This window comes from Siniperca chuatsi, linkage group LG3 (assembly GCF_020085105.1).
Source record: "Siniperca chuatsi isolate FFG_IHB_CAS linkage group LG3, ASM2008510v1, whole genome shotgun sequence".
In the NCBI taxonomy this organism is placed as follows: domain Eukaryota; kingdom Metazoa; phylum Chordata; class Actinopteri; order Centrarchiformes; family Sinipercidae; genus Siniperca; species Siniperca chuatsi.
Window position 1 is genome coordinate 14804424 of NC_058044.1, and position 25705 is coordinate 14830128.

Here is a 25705-nt window from a genome sequence, read left to right on the forward strand (position 1 = left end):
AAGAAGTGTCCAGTGAAAACATAAGTTCATGTCCCATCTGATGAATTGGTATTGTTCCAACCACACAAAGTTAGGGCAGTGTCAGCAGATCAGCAGCCCTGGAGCTGGATGGAATTCAGTTCAGTGTTTTGCTCTGGGACGTTTCAGCAGGGTGGATGCTTGCCAACGTGACACTTGTAGGAAAATTCTTCTAAAAGCTTTTTGTCACACTGGGGGCCATGTTAGAAAAAATATTCTAACATTTTCAAGCGTTATCCTCCTGGGTTAAATAAGCACTGATGTGGATATTTTGCTGATTTACAGTAATATCATAAAGTCATTTGAAATGTTTCTGAGAAAGACAGAGCAGGAGACAGGGGCTTCCAGTTACCTGCTGTCTCCGGGCTGCCACATAGTTAAGCTTCACCATCTCCTTCCCAAACTCCTTGAAGCGGTTGGCCAGGTCCTGCTCATTGGTCGCATTCTTTACTCCCTCCAGAGCCTCCTCCACCTGTCACACACACACACACACACACACACACACACACACACACATAAAGACTGGATCTTCCAAAAACTTTGTGGATGCACCTGAAAACTAGCATACATTGATTTAATAGTTTAATTTATTAATAAACCTTAAGCCATCCATGTTACCAGGGTGCAATGGTGGCTCACCTGGTAGAGCGTGCGCCCAACGTACCAAGGTCCTTACTGTAGCGACCTGGGTTCAATTCCAACCCGCTGCCCTTTGCTGCATGTCCTCCCCTATCTCAAAAACCCACCTTTCCTGTCTATTCCTTCAGCTATACTGTCAAATAAAGGCAGAATATCTTAAAAAAAAAAAAGACAATAACCATTTAGTTGTGCAATTTAATGGGTCTCATTTCAGCAGCCTGCACCCCTTTTGTGGGTACATTCTGATTCTAAACTCCTATCTATACCTAATGAAAGTGGCGCATGAGATGTAATGGAGAAGAGAGAGAGATAACTTTTAAGTGGCCTTTGATGGCAGGGCTTATACTGGCTTGAGTTAAGCCCCTCTGTGTGCCTCAAGAACGAAGCTGGAAAAAAGGCTCTGAGTGTGTTTGTGAGAGAGGGACAAAGTGAGTGAATGAAGGTGCATGCAGGCCTGAGTTTGTTTCAGATTATACCAAGTGCATATCATTCTTTCTAGCACCCTGTATTAATGTCTCCTTCAAAGCCCTGAGCCACTTTTAAAGTAAAAGACTAAGAAACTTGCAATATTCAAATGACTTTACAGTGAGTGAGTGGGATGGATATGTGTAGTTAATCACATCAGGGCACCATGGTATGATATTAATACAGTACAATCAGATGTGGGTTCCCAGCATACTCCCCCACACCTCATCTATATGCTAATGTATGCAGAGGTTGTGATAAAAGCATACATTCCATCTGTGGACTATACAGAACTAGAAAGCCCTTTCTTTAAAATCTGACCACGCCTTTTAGTACACTGTGCTAGACGTGCTGGATATATTAACAAGAGTATTTAAAGTGATCCAACTCACAGTTCTGACTGCAACTTGAACACAACATGACCAATAAGCACAACCCCATGGCTTCATAACTCTGTGAGGTCACAGGGTAATCAAACAGCAAACACTACTGTTCAAGAAGAACACTTTGTTCTTTGGCAGAAGAACATAATAATTGTTTTTGTTTTTTTTTAAATAAGGTGATGATCACACTTACAATTTTAAGGTGGGACAGCAGCCTCATGACATCAGCCATGTCAGCGAGGATGAGCAGGCGGGTGACAGCAGAGAGCAGGGCGCGGGCGGCCCTCACCATGGTGCCACGTTTCACAGAGGAACACGGGTCATCGGCGAACTCTGACGAGGCAATACGCATCGTCTCTCCTGCAAGAGGGGAGGGAGAGATGGAAAAGAGTGACATGATTATAATTTACCTTAGAGTGGACAATATATTGTTATCTGTGTATGTGTATGTGCATACTGTATACATCCATTTGTATGTATATATTGTTTAACACCAGCTGAAGATAAAGTGAGCTAATGTTCTGGTATAAATACACTGAGATGACTGATCGTTCTGTGAACCTGTATCTGTACTGTATATAACCCATTTAATGCCCACTACTAACTTCCTTCATCCATTTCAGAGCTCATAAAACTGTGCTGTTTGTTAGGAAATAGATGGTTCAGAATTTGGCTTCAAAGAAGCCCCAGTTTTGCTCAAACCCACAAAACCACATATATTTAAGAAATCATGGGCTTGTAACCTAGAAGACTTTCATCACAACTGGTGAGCTGTTCCTCTACATAATGTGCTGCAAAGCAGTTTAGTTATGACCTCCCATTTCACCTTAGTAAGTAATATTCTAGAAAGCGTTAACTCCGCCATGTCTCTGAGAAAAACGCATCCCTCACAGCTGGAACAAACTGAATAATAATGTTTAGTTATTGTTTTAATATGTGGTTTGGTTTATTTACCACTAAAAATGTAATTTTGAAGCTTGTATACAACTAACCACTGGTGAGAAAATAGGCTATTTTCTAAATTATCATGCAAAAGGCTTCCCACTGGGTCAGTAGCAAAGTGGCAGCAGGTCAACACTGGCAGTGCCAGCTCTCTTAGCATAGATTAAAAATACTGAGCAAATAAAGTTGTTTGTCCTATGGTGATGTCTGCGTATAAAGGACCCTAAAACACAACAAAAAACCTAATCAGAGAAAATGAACCTGATTCATCCTAACATACATTCACAAGGCAGGCACTCAAACTGGAAAAACATACACAAAGGCAAACAAGCTCACGAATACACACACACATGAACACACATTGTTGCTGTTAGTGCCATAAGTCTGTCTGGCCCAGTGATGAGCTACTGAAGAGTGACACTACAAAGAGCCTGATTACTGAACCCCTCTGTGGTCTGAAATAGGCACCTATAATTTAATCATGACAAGATAAAGGGGTTTGCGATGATGAGGTCATGATGACAGAGGTCTGATGAGGTGATGACAGATTTAAAGGTGTTTTACAATTCACAATGACCTTAAATAGGTCGATGATGCCATTTGGGTGGGGACACCTCTAGCTGCTGCTAAAGGGATTTGTAAAAAAAGAGATATTCTGAGTCTGCCGAATACAGTAAACGTAGTAGATTTCAGGCCTCATAATTCTAATGTTATTAATATAAAACAGTTTTCCCTGATAACCTGACATGTAATTATATCCAACCTAGCAATGAAGTGGAGTGTAAAGAGAGGATGAGGAGAGTGCCCCATCAGCAGTCCACTTCTGTGCTGAAGAGCTTTTGTACATGCCCATCTTTTCATAATTGTGGTAAAAGGTTAGGAGATGTGGAGTATTAACTTTCATCTCATATTGTAGTGTTGGTCTTTTCTCAACCAAAGTTTTTCCTGGGAAAGACAGGTACTGAGTTTGATTTATTGCCTTTTTCAGAGGGCAGAGTCTTGCCATCAAAAGAATCAGAAAGGGCAGTGTAATTATTCATGAACACACATGTACACATACGCCCAAACACAAATGGAAAAATGTGCTATTTTAGTTCAAAACATGCCCTGAAGATATAGAAGTTCTTCCATAAACTTTTTTAACACAGCCTTCCTTTGGTTTTGGCTCATATGCCTAACAAGTCGGGAAGATTGATCTTGTCCTTTTTGATGTCAGCTGTGGTGATGACCTGTATGGCAACAGTCTATTTCACACCTCAAAAGAGCTGTGTGCCAACGCAGTCAAGCCAGTGTTCAACAGCACCAGCAACCAAGTGGAGCTGACAGTGCAGGATGAGGAATACAGCTACAACACAACATATGCTGAGCTCCATTTGCTCTTTCTGCTGATGTAGTTATTGAACGGGGAATCCAATTCCATTCTGGGGACAAACATTTGATTCACATAAAGGCTCACTGACTCGCAATCAGTACAGAAAAGAAACTTTGGGAACTGTGACATTGCCCCATCTGAGCAAGGGCTGCCAGAAAGATTGAGCATGATTTTTTGAAGAGAACAGTTAGCGTCCATGTGGAAGTTTCAGTGTTAATAAACTTCTGAAGTTTTTCAAATTGTTGCTAATGAGAATGGGCATCTATAATGTCTTAAAATTCAGCAAGGCTCCCCACCATCACAGGCAGTTGAAGCTTTAATGATGCATGACTTTAGGGTAAACAACTTCAGAATTAGGCTCATTACATTCATGAGGCTGCATGCTCCAAGTGAAGCCCACAACTAACGGCTACTAATCTGTTACATTTAATGGATTTGCCTCGCCACTCTTAACTCTACATCTGTCTAAAGTTGTGTAGACATTTGACTTGTTCTGACATTCAGAGCACTTAATATTTTCTCCAAACATTACAATTTTCATATCAATTACTCTCCCTATGTAGCCTTCAGTGCTTGGAAAAAAAGTTTTCACTACAGTCTTTTCACAGAAAATGGTGCCAGCAGTGAGATCCAGCTCAACAATATCTGTAAAATCTGTGTAAATTTCATGTTCAGTATATGTTCCAAATGAGCAAATACACTAGTCAGGAAGCTATTCTGAAGCTGTAGCAAATGGATACTTCGACATGAGGCATTTATTAACATTACCATGACTATGACTTTATTCACAACTTATACATGAATGTCATTATTTCTCCAAAGTGATATGATTTTGATATTGTAGCTGAAGCCTGAGTTTACAATACCAGCATGGTACTTCTTGTTTAAATGTTATTTTGTCCACCCCATACACTGTACATACTGAATAGGGAGCAAAGAAAAATATGAACAGCCTTATTGTAATCCAGTACAACACTGTTACAAACTATATTCTCAAAAGTTACTGTAACACCTCTGACTCAGTCTCAACAACATCAATACAAACTTATTAACAAAAGTAGCTTCCATTACTGGGCTGTTTTAGTGAGTTACATCACACTGTAAAGGTGTTCATGTCTTTGTGTCTACCCTATGAACATCATATGTATCTCACAGTCCTTTCCTCATTGTGTGACTTTTGTTCTGTAATAATAGTATCTGCACATTGCATTGACAACTTGACCTGAAAATTGCAAGCATTAAAATTTAGAAAATGCAGTCATTTTCAAATTAAGAGACAGAAAGGTATCAGATGTTTGCAGATGTGGTCTGCACATCTAGTTACTCATTTTGAGACTATTCTATGCTGCCATTTAAGTAAATTAAAATGCTTCAAGAAGAATATAAGACATAGACTAGCGTTTTTGATTTCATATGTTAAACAGAAATAATATGTTCATTATCCCGTCACCATCCTAAAGTAGATGGATTGGAATTAGATTTTTCAAAAACAATAAAAAAACTCTTGAAAAGTGGGCCCTTACAAAGGTTATCTGACCAATATCAAAGCAACATTATGATACAACAACTTCAAAAGCACAATCATTGAGTCTGCAGGAGAACATTCAACAAGCTCACCTTGCTTACGAACATCTTCCACAGCAGCAATGAGCTCCTCCTTGAGGTCCTGGCTGTCTTTGGCTATCTGCTCACCCTTTTCCAGAAAGTTCTGGGTAGCCTGCTCAACAGACACTGCCAGGACATGGGCCTTCTTGGAGCGTCCCTTCTTCTTACTGGATGGCCCTTTGTTGCTGGTGTTCACTAGAGTAGTCACCTGGGAAAGAGTAGAGGTCATTACGGTTGGTTGAGTAACATACAGCATGTAAAACATATGTACAAAATTGACAAACTGCAGCTTTTGTGAACTGTCAAAAGTGAAAGTGTCGTCTTAGCTTTGGAGGACATGGCACATTGCCAGGGTGGAGATCAGCCACTGATACTAAGAGCAACAAAAATGATAGGACTCCGGCTTCAACTGGAAAATGACATAAAAGCAAGTATGTATTGAATTATTGTTTTCAGTTCTTTAAGCTCAGTGCAGAATTATGCTGTCTAAAAGATTCATAATGGCTCCAAGTTTATTACCTGTTGCATGGTTTGCTAATGTTAACAGCTGACATTAAAGAAACAAAGCATTATTAAAAGATAAAAAAATATTATAATCTTTATAATACTGAAACAGACACTGAACTGTGTCCAGCTGTTTCCCAGCAATGCCAATCCAATAAAAAGATCATTTCTACTAATCTACTTCTTTCTTTCCTCCTTTTCTGAAAATGTGCATTCCCTTACAATGATGGGATTATATTTTGTCCTGATTTTGGAATGTATAGTGAAACAACTTTGGAAAAACACTTTCAACTACTGTGACAAATAGTCATGTCTTCATCCATAATATGGGCTTCCACAACTCTAATGAGGCAATTCATTCTAAATGCTATCACACATGCTAAATTGCACAAAGCATCAATCAGGTACATTGCCTCATCTTTAACAGGATCCACTGAAAATATTTATCCTTCAGCTTAAATAGGAGTGCTGTAACGTACCGTCCGTCCATCAAGCTGTCCTTCCCATCACAAGAAAAATGTAACTGAAATGAGCCTCAGGCAACAATTTCCTTGATCTCAGCTCTTTTGGAATATGCAACACTGCACAGAATCAATAGGATGATGTGTTACTGAATCCTACAAAATGAGCCCTTGATCTAATTGCGTTGGTACAGTCAGCATTTCAAGTAGTATGTTTTGTGGGAGAAATGTTATAAAAGACACTTTCCATTAAGAAAGCTTCTAGTACAGTCAAGAAGCATTTCTGTATTGGACTATACAACCACTGATTTCTCCTCACAGCAGACAGTCAGTCAAGAAGATGACATACAGAGGCATATGTTTAGCACAAACATGATGTGTTGGTTCATGTTATTGAGGCAGTAACGTGGTCCAAGGGCCAGAAAAAGGACCCATTTCAGACAGAAGTCACAAAATCCCACATCTCTCCTCATATCCTTGTGTGCTCTACTGCTTTCCCCTCCCTGTGTTTGTCTCTCGGTGTGTGTGTGTGTGTGTGTGTGTGTGTGTACTGGCCTGGGCGGGGCGCTCTGGTTTTCCCTCCTCCTGCTGATCACCGACACACCTGATGTTCATCACCCATTCAAGCCTCCCAGTATATCTACCCGGCTCTACCATTCCACCAGCGCCAGTTCGTCTCAGTGCACAATTGCGGTACAGTCGCTATGGCCTAAATCCTGACCAAGTCAAGTTTTCCAGTTGCTTGTTTGCTCCTGTTGGACCTTGTCTGTCTCTGGCCCAGATTACTTCTCTGCCGGTGATCCCAGCCACCGCGGTCTACCTGATTCCTGCCATCTCCAGTCAAGCTGCCTTCCCTTCTCTGCCTGCCACACTACCCGAGCCATCTCTAGAAACACTCTCTTCACCGCCTCTGTCTCTGAGCCCTGCAGGTCCCCCCACAGGCCGTATCAGAAGTTTCTCCCACTGGCTCCAGCGGACTACGCCTGCCTTGCCCGCCCTGGAAGAGCATTCATCTACCAGTGATATCTTGTAGTATTTTAAATAACTAACGATCCAGTTCTCCCTCTCGCTGTGTCCTGCTTTAGGGTTCCTTAGATCGTGAAAACATAACGCGCTGAGCAAGTGTGTTTAGTTTTGGCTTCTTCCACAAAAATGAGAAAAAAGCAATCAATATTAATTATACTGACTGCTATTATGAAAGTGTCATTATCATCAAACCAAAATGATTACTGCCCCTCAAAGAGAAAATCTTACTTTGAAAGTAATTAACAGAAAGCTATGAAACAAGCAATACATTAAACTCACTCAGCCTACAGGACAGGCAACAGAAGAGCAGCAATCACTTGCTGCCTGTCAATAATTCATTAGAGTGGAATTAATTCCACTGCTTGCTGAACACAGTGACACACGTCTGTCTGAGGCCAGTGAGGAAGCACATGGACAGAATTGCTCATTACACACTTGTCAGAGTTTGCTGTAGGAGTATCAGTCAGACAGCATCTGAACTTGCACAATGGGGTGATATGATTAGTTTGTGGTATATCAGAGGATTTCACTGTGAAAAGCTGCTAAGAGCAAAGTTATGTCCTGTCTAGGCTGCATTACTTAAGGGCTTCTAGACTGGAATAAAAAACGTTAATGATGTATGCGCTTGCTCATGATGGATCCATGAAAAGTAGCTCTGATATAAGACCAAGTTAACCATTTGTCATTATGCTTTTTAAAGTATTTTTGTATAAAAAGTTAATTCATAATTTAATAACATTATTTTTAGAATCTGTATGCAAAGCTGCTTTGACAACTAACCTTGATACATCTGTTTACCATCAGCTCATCTGCTCAACATCACCTTACACAGCTCAATGAGAGTGCTCATTATAAAGTGCAATGGTGTGTTTATTTTAATCTAAGTTTGCTGAATCAATAACTCATCATTATATTTACACATGAAAGCACACACAAACCTGTGCGCGAAAACTACATCCACATCACACACAGACACGCAAGCACTTATATGCTGGCTGCCCGCATAACCCCCGCAAGCGTAGATCCACCACCACCGACAGACACACAAACAAGCGAGCACAATCAATCACACACAAACACAATCACACAAATACAGGCAGACCCCCTATTCTTTCAAGTTCTATCTCACAGACCACATCGACAATTCTTGCGACTGTTGTTCAGCAAGTACATCAACACTAATGTGTCCAGACTGATTCAAAAGCTAGTGATGCAGAAATTAGATTTCTGTCTTTGCAGGTCCTTAATCATTACATTACAGTAGCCTGTTCCATATATCTGATTGACACTGTCATGTTGTTAAGCTAAACCCCAAACAGTCATGTCTAGCTTGTTGTTCTAGCTTGAGTCTTGGATTTGTGATACACCTGGTACTGAGGAAGGGAAATGATAAATTCTATTTGTCAGGAAATAAAACACCACAGTGAATGATAAAATACATTAAAAACAATAAAATAAACAGACAGCTGAGGTAAAATCAGGATATGCTTTCTGATAAAAATGTGTTTTGAGAAGAGACTTAAAAGAAGACTGACTCAGACAACCTAATTTCTTCCAGTTGTTGTTCTAGAGCCTTGGGGCCCTGATGGCAAAAGCTCTGCCCCCCTTAGTTTTCATCCTGGACTCAGGAACAGACAGAAGACCCCTGCATGAAGATCTCAAACTTCGTAAAGCTTCATAAGGGATTAAAAGGTCTAAAATATAATCTGGAGCCAGGCCATGAAGAGCCTTAAAAGTAATCAATAAGATCTTAAAATCAATCCTAAAACAAACAGGGAGGCAATGTAAAGAGGCTAAAACAGGTGTGATGTGATTGTACCTCTTGGCACAAGTAAACTAACACTCAAGAAAATGCCCTCAAAACAATGGATAAGCTCCCTTCATGGCCTTCTTCAACTCAACATGGTGCATTATTTTCATTAATCAGGTGCTTGTTATAAAGTCATAGTGTTGTTTCCCACAAGAACTGGATAGCCAGTCAAAGAGAAGAAAGGCACTGAACATTAAGTTTTACACAGAAGTACCTTACAAGGAGTGGATTATTTGTCTGCAGAACAGCTTAAATGTGATCTGTGTGTGGTTGGATATTTGCTATGTTTTCATCAATGATTTTGCTGTTTTTTATAAAGTCCCATTAAGGTTCATTGTTTAGAAGTGGTGACTGGGGAGGCCATGGAAGGCATCTGACTTTAATGTGGTGTTAATGAAAACATGATTTAATTTGTTTAGCACTGTGCATGGTGGCAATAATTTGGGAATAGTGTTTGCAGTGAACCTGGACCTTTAAAATTGCATTATATTCTTTAGCTGTTCTTCAATCGAGCAGAGCAATAATTGGGGCTAATGACATCCATAAGTTGGCTGCCCATACCATTACACAGTAGCTCCACTGCCAACAGCTGGCAACAGACACTGTTTTCAATTGCTTCATGTTAAGGGTTCGGTGTCCATCATACCAGCTGATTACCTAACATGCAGCCTGGTGTGAATTATAAGATAATTACATAATAAAAAGGGCTAAAATATATGCCTTTAGAGAAAGTTCAGGAGTTAATTCAATTCTCTACAGCCCCAGAGTTTCTCTGGCTGTAGTTTTGTGGCAGATATACAGTAATTACATTAAACAATGTCACAGAAGTAAGAGGAATTATAGGCCAAGATGACTGTAAACTTTGGATGCTGTCTATTGCAGCCACTACACTACTCTGTTGATATGTTTGCTTAGAGATTAATGGTCAAGTGTATAGATTTCTCTTTTATCTTGGCTGAACCTCAGAGTTAGTGAGATCTTTAACATTTATGTCTACATAATGCCTTTTGCAACTCTTCCATGGAACAGAAGATGTTCCATGTTGAGTTATGAGTCTGTATGAGTCATCTGCACTTCAAATGCTCATTTATTCATTAACACATTGCCGGGCTGTGAAATACACAGAGATAAGGCTACTGCATGTGTCATGTAGCGTTCCACAGGGATTGACTCAGTCAAGTCAAAGTGTGTTGACGTTTTGTTCTGCACCAGTGACTTAAAAAGCTTGATGTATATTTAATTATGCCCGCAATAACCTCACAGCATGCACTGAGACTGATCCAATTTATCTACCTTCATACAGATTTAACTGTGCTATTTTTATGAAAATATCTTGCTGTCTCTGCACACAGATGCCTAGCTGAATATCTCAGAATGAGCTTAAAGGAAATACAGTGGATACACAAAATATGGACTGAAATAATGGACTTAAACTTTTGGCACAGGTAGAAAAGGTGTTACTAATAACATTAATGATGGCTCTGTTCTATTCAAGTGACCCAATAAGCCATGGCAGTGTGAGTAAGCATGCTCAATACCAGAAGCAGCTATCATTAAATTTTATTATTTACACTTGTACTTTTCCTACTGTGACATGTCAAATTGTCTTCAATGAAAAATGCCTATTAGGCTCCATGACAATTAGCAGTATGTCAGCCTCCTTTATGGTGCTGGCATGAATGGTTAGTTTCAACTTCCTCTTTGTCAGTGCAGTTTGTCAACATTTGGAATGTGCTGTCATGATTTTCGAGACTGGTCCTCTTAACATGTTAAAGACTAATAGCCAAGCACTGACAGTGGACATAACATAATCCACCTTTGTAGCAGTTTTTTTTAATTGTTACTTTAGAATTTAACGTTTTTTTACCCCCCATGAGGCTTTACATTATCCTGTCGGCCCTCATATACTGCATGGTTTTACCAGCCTAAATGACTGGCTATACTTTTTGAAGACAGATGAGTTGAAAGGATATAGTACAAGCAAGATGACTGAAGAGTTTCACAGGCTGCTGTGTACTTCCAGAAGCATAGACAGAAAACTAACTTGAAGGACCTACATAAATGGGTAGCAGAGTTTACACTGATTAGATGAAGCGTGGAAATCAGATTTAACAAACATCCCTGGGAGGGACAAACATTGCGAGGAGGAAAGACAGTACTTTTGTTTCAGGCTGAATGACGTTACATTTTGAGGTCCTCAGACACCACAGCTTTTTACTGTGGTTGCTGAGGCATCCAAGTTTAATCACTGTCACTTTCACAAAGACATGGCATATGACAAATAGCCTGGCTGTTTAACTTTTGGAACATGTTCAGCACTGACAGCCATCAAGTTCAGACTCAGCCTATCAAGAAAACAGGGAAAGACTGCTGCAACATGATCTAAGCCTACAACATTGCAAGTAATGAATATGTTTGAAAGATAATAGCAATATCCACAGAGACACTCACAAAACACAACCATGCCACTTTAAAAACATCGAGTAAATGTCAAGTATACGAGTTTGTAACATCTTACTAAGTTCAATTTGTAAGGTTTTCTACACTGTATTATGTAGATAAACACATTTTACTTTGAAGTTCATTTTTCTTTGACTGAGCAGTTTGAAAAAGAGAATTTCAATAATTAAATAACAGTAAAAAAGTTTTTTTTTTTTTAAAAGGGCATGGATGGGGTTTAGAGCAAATTCATATCAGGACATCTCTATTGCAGTAGACTTGCTATTGCACCTTTAGTAAACAGGTTGCAAGATTTAATTAAGATTATGTGATTTATCATATACCATCATATAACTTAAATCATCTGCGTGAACTCAAACATAGTCCTTTTCTCATTTCCCCTATATGGGCACATGTGGCCATTAAAGGGGAGAGCAGTATAGGATCCAACCAGTTCTCTCACATCACAAGGCCTACTGTAGCACTGTGAAATGATAAATGGTGACATGTTGTGCATGTCATGACTTTAAAACAAAAAAAGTCAGAATGCTTCAATACCTACTGGAAGTACAAAATAAGAACTGAGCACACTGACTAATCAAATGGATCCCTCAGGGAAGGAGGTAGAAACAAAAGTAGTTTGCAAAAAGAAATGAAGTGGGCCTCAGTAATGTTTGCCTAGTGCATCCAAATGTGGCCTAATACAAAATAAAATAAATTCAGTGTCTAGGCAAGGCAGCCATGCCCTTTTCTGCCAGCTGGTAATTGGCCCTGGGCAAGTCCATTTATCGTGTGTATTAGCAGCACTGCTTGAATTTTATGCCAGACCACACTGGGGTTATTTCCATATAGCCACAAGTTATGTCATTCTCTCTGCCTAAGCCCCGACTACTCAGACACCACAAGCTTTACTATGTAGACTAAGTCATATATACTGTATATATCCTGTATAGAGCTGTGTTACATATCTTAAACTCAGAAGTAATGAGTGTTCCTGGATATTTTGTAGAGCATTCAATTCTTTGAGTTCCACTACATCACCACCCAGCAATGCTGAAAGGCAAAAAGCGAAGGATAGTAGCTTTAAACAACTGTCACAGACTTAATGAGAGTGTACATCAGCTCTATCAGGACTCATGGGAGCACGAATGAGTTAACTGACTTGTCACTATTACTTAAGCCAATTATACAATTGGCTTTCACGAAGAATATAAAGCCAGCAAGCACAATCTTTACGATAGCATGAAGACTAAAATGTACATGTGTGATCAGCAGATCAAAATAATGATTGGAAAATGACTGGACATACATTAGTGGTGGGATGGAAAAAAGGAGTTAAAGGAGAGGGATAGGGAAATTATGAGTGCTGTCCGTCTGCAAGGATGCTGCAACAGTATAAAATATTTAATTCTTAAGAAAAACTAAAGAGGGGGACTCTCGCCTGGCTGTGTGCTACCTTATGAGGGGATAGTTAAAATGTCTGTGTGAACACTTCTTGGGGGTGAAAAGAGACACACTGAATAGTTTGACTCATTATGTTATGTGCTTAACCACAGATGTCCTCCACACAGTATTATCAGTAAATAGTGCTTTTATAACATCAGATGTAAACACACACATTTCCCACATATGAATTGGTATTTATAAAAGAATTTGCACACTTCTTGCATACCATGTGAACACAAGGTTTTCTAGAGCAAGCTCAGCATAATTTGGGAAAGTAGAAATGTAAATACAGTTTAAGGTGAGAGACCAAATCAAAAGCAAATGATGATGAAGTCAAGTTAAATTATCATTGTCTAATGCACATTATAAACTTTATTTATTGACTGTTTATCCTTTATTGTGAAAAGTTTGTTTCGATATTAATGCTAAATCAAAATCATTTCTGATGACAATGAATGAGATACATTAGGTGATGAATTAATTTTCAACATTTGTTGTGCCATAAATAGTGCAGCTGTGTGTAATGGCCTTGCATAAGGATGGTGCTGTTGGAGGGCCTCACCAATGCAGCTGGTGAAATAGTGCTTCTTCTGTGCCATTTTTTTCACTGAGACACTGGTGGAGCAGATGTAGGTATTCATATGCAGCAGCTGATTAAGGATGAGTCTACATTAATGTATGGCTAACTGTGGAAGTGAAATTCAGGCTCATGCATGTGCACAAAATCGTACAATGAGTACGATTTATTAAACTGAACAATGTGTATGCACAGCTTAATAAATCTGATGAAAAGAGTGTGCACACATATTTCTGCATTTGTGCAGAGTTTTAGTCTTGAATCTACACAGTTTTATGCCACAGGTGTTGTCTTACAGCTGTGTCTGTCTGGCTGTCTAATAATAATTAAAGACGACAGTACAGCACTATTGCTATTAATAGTTAAAGCAAAAGAAATGCACAGTAAATTATACTTATTCTATAAGAAGTGTACACATATACAAGTTTTACATGCATGAGTGCAGGGATTCACATGGATTAAGCTGACAGTCCACAAAAAAGGTTTTAATCTTTGCAAACAAAAAATCTGGCAACTGAACAGATTCAGCACTTGTCATGCTACCAACTACAAATAAGTATATCTTGGCACATATTGACATGGGAAATATTGCACGAAACGCATGTGAACAGCTGATTATTGTGAATGTGCATCACAGGCAATTCTTGGGTCAGTGCTCTCCATTGGGAACATTTTCAGATGTCTCCAAAGACTGATTGTGCAAGGAAGGAGACACACACACAGCAGTGACCACAGAGAGACATCAAGACACGGTCACTGGGTAAGAAGACACAGGACCACAGAGGCACAATGAGAAAAAAATTCACAAAATTGCTGAGCAATACTCAAGCAGACACAAGAGCCCGTTTGCACAGGATTCTCATGCTGATTTTGGTGGGTGGAAAGGTGGGGGCAATCACATAGACATAGATTGGCTTGTACTTCTTTTAGCAACACATTATTTGTAGAACTCTTAAGATAAATTACAGCATTTTTTTTTTGTGCACTGTCAATTGTCAGCCATGGCAGAGCCACTTCATCTTGTCCTGAATTAACACTCCCTGCTTCAGCAATCTAAGTATAATGGAAGGCGTCTCTGTCTGTCTGTGTGTATGTCTGTCCTTCCATTTTCTCGACAACTGTTCATCTGATCGACTTCACACTTGGCGGGGCGAGGACCCAAGGAAGTGCAGTGTCGAGTGTGAAGTTGTTTGGATGAAAGCAATCGGTCCGTTCCAAACAGGCACGTTTTGAACGGGCACAGCACTACTGTAAATTCTTCAAACACATGGTGGAGAAACAAGCTTAGCTGGATTCATCTAGTGTGTGGAACCATGTTTCTAGCGGATTCCCATCCTCCACCCAGCCATGTCCAACTCTATTTCTCACACCTTTGTCAAGATCAGCCATGTCTCTGCAAGAATTCATTAATTTAGCCCCCACTTTTAAATCTTACTCAAGTATGCAGGATTTTAAACTGCAGCTCAGATAGGAAACAGTTAACAGGTAATACATAAGTGATTATGCTGAGGCAATGGTGAGGCTAACGTTTCCTTCAGGCCTAAAGAGTTGTTGTGCCTTGCCCTCTCATTTTATTGCTGATCAATAGTATAAAATGCCATGCAGCCTTTCCTCTCCAGAGCACTGGCCAGTGGACTCTCCAGTAGTAAATCCCAGTGGCTCTGCGTAGCCATTTAATTTTCCGCCTTCAGCCTCTGAGACCCGCATCCAACGGATGAGTGATGCACTTTAACTGGTGAACATTAGAGAAGGTTGTGCACATGTGTGTGCACATGTAGCCAACTGCACACATACATGATCATGCACACCCATGCACAGCTCCTGAGCGATTCTGTTAACCTTTGGCCCCCTCCTACAGTTTGTGATGTACATAACATTGTTATGTTAAATAATTGATGAGGCCATTTAGGCCCATGTGTAAAGTGCATAATGTGTGCAAAATCTCAGGGGACAAAAGCAAGAGGGGGTCCTCTTCATTTTTCCAAGTTGGTGAATCTCACTTAGCTGTGAGAAGGACAATATAGAAACCCGATTGCACAAGGTGGCTGTTGTGATGGCTTCAGGCTTCAGGCATGTTACACACTAGGTGTTCACCAAGTTTGCCACAGTAGAAACAGTACACACTACTGAGTGCCTAACCGCCAGCAAACTGTACATTCATTCACACATAAACTACATATAGTCAAGACCAATAAACATGCAAATGCAGCGAACTACACACACTTGCATTGTACTATACATTTGCATATAAGGAAAAATAAACTTTTATTTTTTTATATTTACTTATATTTTTCTGAAGATCTGAACTGTACCTGCCATGTGCACCTGCAACAGCACTATAGCCCTGGCTAAAAATCATGCAGAGCTGCATATAGAATTTTTACACTGAAGGCTGTGCTCACTTTGTAACATACCCTGTTATTTAAATTATCTTTTGAAGTTAACATATGCTGAAGTGCAAAGCAGTGAGGATTAGTGAGCATTAAAATTGGTACCTGAATGGGTTTTTGGGTGGCAAAGAGGAAGGATTTTAGCAGGAAGTGTCACATTGCAGGGGTGTCAAGCTCTGACATTCTCAACCATGCAGCATGCTCGCTGGCAACCACATCCTCATAAAACCTCCTGGAAGCATGCTTAGTTTTATAGCCTAGAGATAAATGTTGGAGAGGAACTGTGCTGTACAATGATGGATAAGAAGAAAAACTGATGAATAATAAAACATGGCACTGGTTGTCAAACATTTTCATCTTTTTCGGTTTATTTTTCCTACTTGAATAGATTTTCACTGAATTGTCAGGTTTATCTAATTTATCCATTTTTTTTGGGGGGGGGGGACGACTCTGCATTTCCACCAATTTTCTTCACCACAAGAACATATTAGGTCTCACAGTACTTAAAGTTATGAACACTCACGCAATGTAACAAATAGTGGCAAGAAAACGTGTTACAGTAGAAAAGCAGAGCCCCTGGAATCAATGGTGTTGTCTGCAATAATGATTTTCACATTTTGCAAGGTGATCTTCTAAGAACAGCGTTTAGCTTTGAGAGTGCAATAGACTTTCAGTCTCCCCATAATATTTCCTCATTAGTAACCCCTCTTAGCCCATGTTCCTATACTCTGTTTGATCCTCCCACTCCTTCATTATCATTCTCACCACAGATGTCTTTTTAATATCAATGAGATTACCTAATTCCTTTTTGAGGCATGACAGGACATTTTTTGATACATAGTTGATGGAGCTCGATAGAGTGGGTCAATAAATTCTAGCAGTACATTTCAGGTGGACATGCTTTAAACCACTTGATGTTGTGTAAGGACAATTTTGCACCCATTTGAAAATCTTCATATATACATACAAACTCTGGATCTGTGTGTCGGCTGGGGCACATTGTTCTCTGTAGAGAGAATTATGAGCATACCTTAGAAAAAAACTTGTTTGGATGACAAGAACTATCTAAAAATACCATTCATCTAGTGTGTGGAAAAAAGAGACAATTATTAGTCCTTGGGGAACTAATCTAAGGAAAACAAAACAACAGCAATACAAAAGTGTGTTTTGAATTCAATGCAACACTGGCCAATTAGAAAATTTCAGCAACAACACATTGTTTTTAACTCTCAAACTTTCTACTTCTACTTAAAATATGAATATAAGAAATTACTGGACGTTTGTGTTGTTTCTTTGGTGAAAATGCCTATGGGTCGTCATTTGACGTGGGTTTAATGTTTGTGTGACATGCCTTGAGGTTTTCACATAATCTTCACAACAAATGACAGAATATATGCCGTTCACTTCAAAGACAAACCACATGAAAGCTTTCTCAAATCTCATTCTGAAATGGCTTAAAGATCAGTGCCAAAGAAATCAGTGCAGCAATCCACAGAAAACATGGCTTCAAAGAGTGTGTGAGAATATAAGAGTACAATAAGGTTTGGACCTTGGATGAGATGATACAGTAGTAGCAACAAAGGACATGTATACCCAGAGTACAGCACTCTTTGTTTCTCGAGCAGCAGGCATTGCAGTCACACCCGACTCTTGATTCACATTTCAATACTTTAGACCTTGCTGACGAAGAGAGTTTTGACTGTCTAAAGTAATGTTGCAGCAAATCTGACCTTTGATTTCACAAATTACTTAATCATTGACATATTTTGACCTCAAGCTGTCATAGTTCAGCCACATCTCCTCCTATCCTTGTGTGCTGTTGTGTTTCCCCTCTCCCTGTTTTCCTTGTCAGTCCCCTGTCTGTCTGTGTGTATGTGTGTGTGTGTGTGTGTGTGTGTGTGTGTGTGTGTACTGGCCTGGGCGGGGCACTCTGGTCTCCCTCCTGCTGCTGATCACCGGCACACCTGATGCTCATCATCCAATCGAGCCTCCCAGTATTTCTACCTGGCTCTTCCCTTCATTCATAGCCAGATTGTCTCAGTACAACCCTGTGGTACTTTGCTATGGCCAATCCTGACCCTGTTTGTATTCTAGTTTGCTCAGATTTTTTTTTTCCCCCCATCATGCCGGTGATCTCAGTCAATCTCCTCAATCTTCAGTCAAGCTGCCTTCACCTCCCTGCCTGCTGCGCTACTCGAGCCACTTCCAGCACGCTCTGCTCACCACCTTCGTCCTCTGAGTCCGGCCAGTAAGCCACGATCCTCAGCGGAAGCCCGGCTACCGGCTCCAGCGTCCTCCACCTTCCTGAGATCCACTATCTCTTTGTACAATCAAACTGTCTAAACTAACTTCAGTTCTTTCTCTGCGTCCTGCCTTTGGGTTCTTTTTAGATCGTAGCTACAACACAAGCTAAATGAAGATAACATGGGTTGCCTCTGAGGAGCAATATGCTGGAGCTCAGGTTATGTTTTCACGTGTCTTGAGGCCATTGTATCTTACAGCCTATGTTTAGCTGTGATAAACCTATAGATTATTGAGCAGTCAATTTAATGATAAGAAATTCCATCAACAAAAGTTCCTATTAGGTGCACACAAACACAAAATCAATGTTAAAAATCCAGTTGTCTGTCCTCACTATGTGCACTGAGGTTAACACACTTGTAATGAAGGAGTTTCCCTTTGAAGTTTTTCCTGGAAGCAATTGTGAAACTGTGAAAACATTATTGTACAACAAATTATTTGATTTGTGACAACAAATCAGGAAAAGATTTTATAAACAATAGTTAGGCCTAATGTATTGTAGAAATGAGTTCATACAATAAAAAGGAAACAGGTTTGTATATACTCGGAAAGGTGTAGTATAAATTAGTTATTGTACCTCAAGAAGAACCAGTCAAAGATCAACACTGAGTCTCCATAGGATTTACACCAGTCATTTATCTAGTAAACATACATACAGCCTACAAGTATAAAAGCCTCATTTACATAACATTTAGCTCATCAGTAAAATTACAGTTACTTAGAATGTTGTGTTAGCAGCACATTAGCCTCAGACAGCTAGTATAATGGCTGGCTTGGTTAACAGATTGCAGGAAAACAAATTCACAAATCAACAATGACAAAATAAAAAGAGCACCTACAGAGAGTACCCCAACAAGGACAAAAGATGCTTGTCAATAGTTGCTTGGTCACAGATCTGACAAATGACTGGGGCTGTGTCCAAAATCACTCCCTCATTCTCCCTATATAATAGACACTCAATAGTGAGCAGCAAATTGAGATTTCGCACACTTACTATTCATCATCATTTTGCGCTATCACTGACAAGTGTAGAGCTGCTCTAAAGTAATTTTTGCATCTGTAAAATCTGTAGTGTAGATGCCATGGACATGGACTTTTTTGTTCCATTGTGCAATTTTTGAGGGCACTACAGTGGATGAAGTTACACACTCAGATTTTGGACACTCAAAATGGTGGACAGTAAATATAGTGCACTATATAGAAAATAGGGAGACTTCAAATACAGCCTGGATGTCGCAATGTCAGTTGTGCAAGTTGTGCAAGTAGGGGTTGTTACTAGCAACAGAATGTTCAACTAAAACAAACTGCTGAAAGCAGAATATTCAGATTGTGTACAGAACCACACAGTTGGAAAATAATTGATTTTGCAAGACTCAGAAAACCAGAGAGAACAACACGTGTGTATATGACAGCCGGTTATCTGGTTGTTATCTGTCATCAAGCCTTTTTAACTGAGTGACCTTGGTAGGTCAGACCATGATTCCTTTTATGCAGATCGCAGGACACAGAAACACATTTACGCATCTACAAAAACTTGGACTTGTCCAGTGCGGGTTGCTAGCTTGGTGTAAAATGTCTGTGTTTGTCAATAATCTTTACTCCGCAAAAGCACAATTTAAATTCTGTTTTAAGTTTGACAATTCCTTTTGGAGGAGTATTTGTAGTAGTAGTTCAAAGACTCAAGCACCACGACCAACTTACGTGCACACCATATCTGTACAACATGATAGGATTTCAGTTCCATGGTTACTTCTAATCATTTTGTTCACACAGTGCAAAGATGAAATATTTTCCACAAAAAATTACTGGGTTCAATTCTATGCAACCAAAGTGATGCAATTACCCAATGATGGACTACAGGGATCCATAGCAAAAGTTTTATATTGAATACCAATTCTGCCTCTAAAAGTAAAGGAAATACACAACTCAGCAAAGTGAAATAAAACTGAAGAAGAGCCAGAGACCAAAGTATTTTCACAGTTGAGATCAGCAAGTAAATTATTCATGTCAATGGGCTTGTTTTGTGGTATTTTCTGTTCTGTCAAATAATAAGACAGTGTTGATCAAGTTAACCCAGGTTTATAGGTCACAGGGGAAGAGGAGGGCTGTCTGGAGGAAAGTAACACCAAAAGACCATTTAAAAAGCGCACATACATATAAAAGGAACAGGCAGGCACACATGTTTGGCTATTCAGTCTCATTTAGATTAAATCTGTGCTTATCTTGCTCCCAGCCAAATATGCAGACAATCAGAATCTCAGATTATCTGTCTGCTTCTTTCCCTTTCATCCTCTTCCTCTCTGTCACACTCGTACACACATACAGCAGAACAGGGGAGGAACTGCTGGCTCACCGTCAGAGTCCTTTGAAGATCCCAAATGGGTCAGTTGTATTCCACATCTGCTCAGCATCTTCACAGCATAAGCATGTGTAGCATTATGTCACACTCTTATCAGTCCAGGGCACTACTAATATAAAAGAGTATAAGTGCTATTGTGTTGGTTTCCAAAATATCTGATGAGGCAAAACTGTATGGATGTACCACTGGTGATTAAATGTATCCAACTGGCCTGCCACAATAACGTTCTGGTTCACAGATTACCAGAAAACTACAAGGCACTGACCTTGGACTGTCCTCTGCGGCTCCCATAGCCCCCCCATTAATAAAAGTTTTAAATACAGTTTTTTTTTTCTTGTTGGAGGAAGTGCTTGTGACATGGTAAACTGCAGACAGGCAAAAAAGGTTTAGGAAGATAAGGAAGACTAAGGGGGAAGATAAAGGTAGGAAATTAATGCTCCTGGACTGCCCTATCTGAGTTATGTTCCCATTCTTAGATTTAGATTTATTTTATCTCTCTTTTATTTAGTATATACACATTTATTTTATCTTTGTCAATTTTTATTTAATTGAATTATTTATTTTATTTTGAAATGTTTTTCTTTCTCTTTTTAATTTGCTTATTTTTGATACTGTTCCAATCTCAAAATACAATCTTATATATTTTATATTATCTGTTAAATATCTGTGATTGTACATGAATATAATTTTATAGTTCTTTCATATAAATGAAAATGAGAATTGACAACAATATACTGTGTCTTCTTTGGCTCAATAAAAATATTTAAGGACATGGTAAACTTGAGAGCTGCTAACTGAAAATAAATGGTATGAATGAAACACCGGATAAAAGAATGTACAAGTAGTAACAAGCAGTATTAAATGTTTTATGATAGCTGTAATTCAGTTAAATTCAGCTCATTTAAAAAAGGGGTTTATGCGGATATGGGTGATTAATCTATATATTTCATAATCTATGTCTTTCTTGTATTATGTGCACAATGTGTGTTTTGACAGGAACTGAAAACTTTTGTCAAACTAAAAAGACAAAGGAACGCTTCTATGTTTTAATGTTTAATCTGTGACGGTTTTGAAATGTGGGAGTGTGCAGGCTTTGTCTTTGTGTCCCTTTTGTCCCTGATGATAAAAGCAAAATGGTGAGAAAAAGTATGAGCTGTACTTCAGCCTGATGATGTCCCTATCACTCTGAAGAGGACATCATATATGGCGTGCTGTTCAAACTGTATGTTTTCTCATTTCAAAAACTACTGTAATCATGCAGCCTCACATGTATGGATTGCCCAAATCAAGGGATTTTATTTGCAACAAAATTGAGAAAAAGTCTTGTGACGTGATAGCAATATGCTTTTCTTCAACCACCCAAGGCTGTTCTCATAAAACATGCAGTTATGCTTCAAGACCACAGCTGAATTTACTCAGCTGACTAAACATAAGGACACACATACAATCATTTTTTTTCCCAACCGTTGGCAATAACCTAAATTTAAAGTGGCCATCTGTGAGATTGCACTCACTGTCCTGAAGTACTGGAATAATTTTAACGGTATAGATCATGTCTTCTTCTGTCTTTTTTGACATTCATAAACATAATTAACATTTGTATAATTTTGCTATTTTGTAATAAATCGCTTCTAAATTGTTGCTTCTCTTTCATCGAACACATAAATAAGACAAAGCAAAAACTGATGCAGTGAATACAAAACACACCTGACATTTTATGAAAGGTAGTCACTTTTTAAAGCTCTACTTTCAGTATATTTACTTACTTATACATTCAGATATTAGATTTATAATAGTATTTATTAGTACCTGTATTCAAAGGATAGAAGACATTTTGACATGTCACAGTTGGCAAAGCACAGGTGTAATTCCATTTAGCTGCTTCAGTTTTAGGGTCCTGGTATTGTGCATGCTGGCTCACTGTCACACTGTCATGGCTTACTGGGACACTTGAATATAACAGAACCGTGGTTAATGTGATTAGTAACACCTGTGCTTTTCCTACTGTGACAAGTCAAAGTCATTGAAAAGTGCCTTTTTGTTGGTCTGACACCACAGAAAGTACAGTCCCTCACATGACTTACTAAGAGTTAGTTAACACTATGAAAATGCATTTATTTGTGGTACAGGTCCTTCAGTGGCTATGAATAATAATAAGAATAACAAAAACAATATGAAGTCAAGATTGTTTTTGACTAGGCAGCACAGAGGCTAGGAGGGCTGTGCGTCAAAGGCAATCTGTTCTGATGTGGTGTATTTTCTATGGCAGAAAAGCAGAAAGAGAGAGGACAACCAGCATCTGTGCATGGCTGTTGCTCAGAACCCTGGGGCAAGCCATATGCTGACATAGCAAGGTGTCAGAAGATACAGCCCGAAGACAGATGAAAGCGTGTTTCACAAGATCCAGTCCTGACCCCAAGGCACTGGCAGAGGTAATGAGAAGACAGAAGCTAACAGGGGGCACTCTGTATAATGACGCAGCTGTCATCCTTATCGTACTGCGGTGTAAAAATAAAGTATTACTTACTATCATCACCTTTCTCCAGTGATCAGTTTAAATGCACAGAAAGGAGAGCGAGAGAGAGAGAGATGACACAGCCCCAATATTACATGCAATAAAGAGAAACAAAGGATAAGAGCGTAACAGATGAAAAAAGAGAGAGAAGTATGTGCAAGTAAATTCCTGCATTGTACATGTGTGTGTTTCAAGAGTTCACATGTTGAACTGAATAGAAGCAACAGTGCAGTGATTTTCAACAGGAGCCTGAGAGCAGTTGAGACATCTAGAGAGAAAAATTGCTGTGTGGTCACTACCAGATTAACTGAGAAATGAATGCGCTGGCCACCTGCATTCTTTTTAGTTAATATGTGAGGGTATTGTGACCAAGACTGATATACTAAAGGTATTTCTTATAGATTGGAAGGAGATAGGAGATAGAAAAAAAGAATGTTCTACATGCCTAGGGTCCAATACAAGCATGATAAAGCAGTTTTATGGATACTAGACCTTCATTTGGGCAAACATTTGACAAAAGGGAATCATGCAAGTACACATGGCAAGTGCAGTTCACTACTGTAGTTACCAAGATCCAAGAGAAATGCAGTCATGGCAAACAGATAAGAACTAAATTATGTTACAGAGTTTAAGTAAAACTCAAAGTCAATTTCCAAACTCAAATACTTCACTACACTATCACCCTAATATCATTTGTAAGTGGTGTTGCTTAGGTGAGATCTATACACCATTTATCCATTCCATGTAACCTCTTAATTTGTGTAAGTACAAATTCGAACTGTAACATTTATTGTGAAAAACATCTTGGAAAATTTAAACCATACTTTGGCCTTGACAAGATAGCACTGTTTTTCCAGCTGTCCAAGTAATTTCCCTATTTCCCCCTTCAAACTTAAATTAAGGATTGCTTCCTGTAACATGGCAAGTGTCCCACGAGTAGCATGCCAAGAAGCAGGGGTTCTAGCCTTTGAACATTACCGCCTCTTGCGGGGTTCAAAGCCTCTTAGAAATACTGTCATCCAAATTCAAACAGGGGATAGAAAAGAGTACAAAGAGTGGAGGACTTCACATCTCCAAATCCAGTGAGCTTTTCCCCTTTTTTTTTAGCACTTAGCTTTCAAAAATGAAGCGTAAGATGTGCTAGACCCATTTCTTCAGTGCATCCAAGACCAGGGTAATACTTATCTACATCTGAATATTGCTTGTCTGCAATAAAGGTTTTGTTTTTCCCTAAAAAGTAGGATGCTACTGTTGTCAACAAGCTGTCATCTTATTCCTAAAATTACGACTACTCTCTAAACTTAGATCATCTTCAGTAGCAGTTCCCAAAATTACCCAACTTTAAGAGCGACTGTTCTGTGGTTTCAATGAAAACTCTGAGGAGAAGTATAGCATCCCTTCTTGCCTCCGAAAAGTGTCTGTTTGAGGTCCAGGCTTCCTCCTTTTCCGCTGGCTTAATGGATTATGACAGTGATGCAGCATGAAGCCTTAATCCCCTTGCCGCCATCGTCTCCCCTCCCTTTATGTTAAGCCCCTTGACTAGAGCGTGTGTGTGTATGTGTGTCAGGTGCCAACCAATACTAGGAGCCACCCTTGGGCTTGGATGACATACAAAAACAAAGGGGTTTAAAGCATCAACTGCTGACAGCCAACTCTGCCCTTCAGGTGCCCTGCTAGCCCATTACGGCTGTGAAGCTAGTATGCCGAGGAAAAATAGCTTTCAACTTAATAACCAAGAATACCAAAAGAAATAAGGATCCACAAGAATACTTTTTGCTGTGTCCCCGAAACACAGCTAATCAATGATTCATGTGAATATTGACAAGCATCAACACCGACAGCGCCTTACTCATGTCAATTCACTATATTTGATAAAATCACTCTTTATTCTGAATTGTTGTCTGCCTTCAAAGCAGGACTTGTTCCTAAAGACCTTCATTATCAAGCCAGTGTTCACTTTTACCCTTGTAACAATGAAAAAGAACCAAAGACCTACAGTGGCAGCGCAGTTATCAGTGTATACTGTACATACAGTGATAGCTCATAATTGTCAGTTGTTTACATTTGAAGAAGTTTATACAGTGCTGGAGCAGATTCAGCTGTGCAGTACATACGATATGACCTCTGAGATCAAACATTCATTCAGAGGAGCAAGTTGGACTGACAAGGTTGGCATGAGTACTCACCATGAATGAATCCATGTTAGAGTATCAAAAGCAACCAGGGGAATCAGAGGCCCATAACTAGAACATGATTTCATAGCGCTCTCTGGTCTGGCAATGCTGCAGAGAGGCACTTCCCTGCATTACATGGAGGCAGAATGTCATGTCAACGACCAAACATCCCAATGTTGGAAATCCCATCCAAGAGGCGGAATTAGGGCGGAGAGATCAGGGGGAAAATCCACTTTGTTTTGAATAAGTGGTACTCATGTCATGCTTTAACCCTGTAAG

General features: G+C 39.4%; 1 protein-coding gene across 3 annotated transcripts in view; it reads right to left on the minus strand.

The window, feature by feature from the left end:
- ctnna2 (catenin (cadherin-associated protein), alpha 2) overlaps positions 1-25705 on the minus strand; it is a 305218-nt gene that overhangs the window by 247722 nt on the left and 31791 nt on the right. For all 3 annotated transcript variants that reach the window (XM_044189180.1, XM_044189183.1, XM_044189181.1), the window contains exons 3-5: positions 5437-5632; positions 1699-1865; positions 371-490 (exon numbers count right to left, since the gene is read on the minus strand). In XM_044189180.1, coding sequence (XP_044045115.1) covers positions 371-490; positions 1699-1865; positions 5437-5632 — 483 coding nt within the window. The remainder of the gene's footprint in view (positions 1-370; positions 491-1698; positions 1866-5436; positions 5633-25705) is intronic.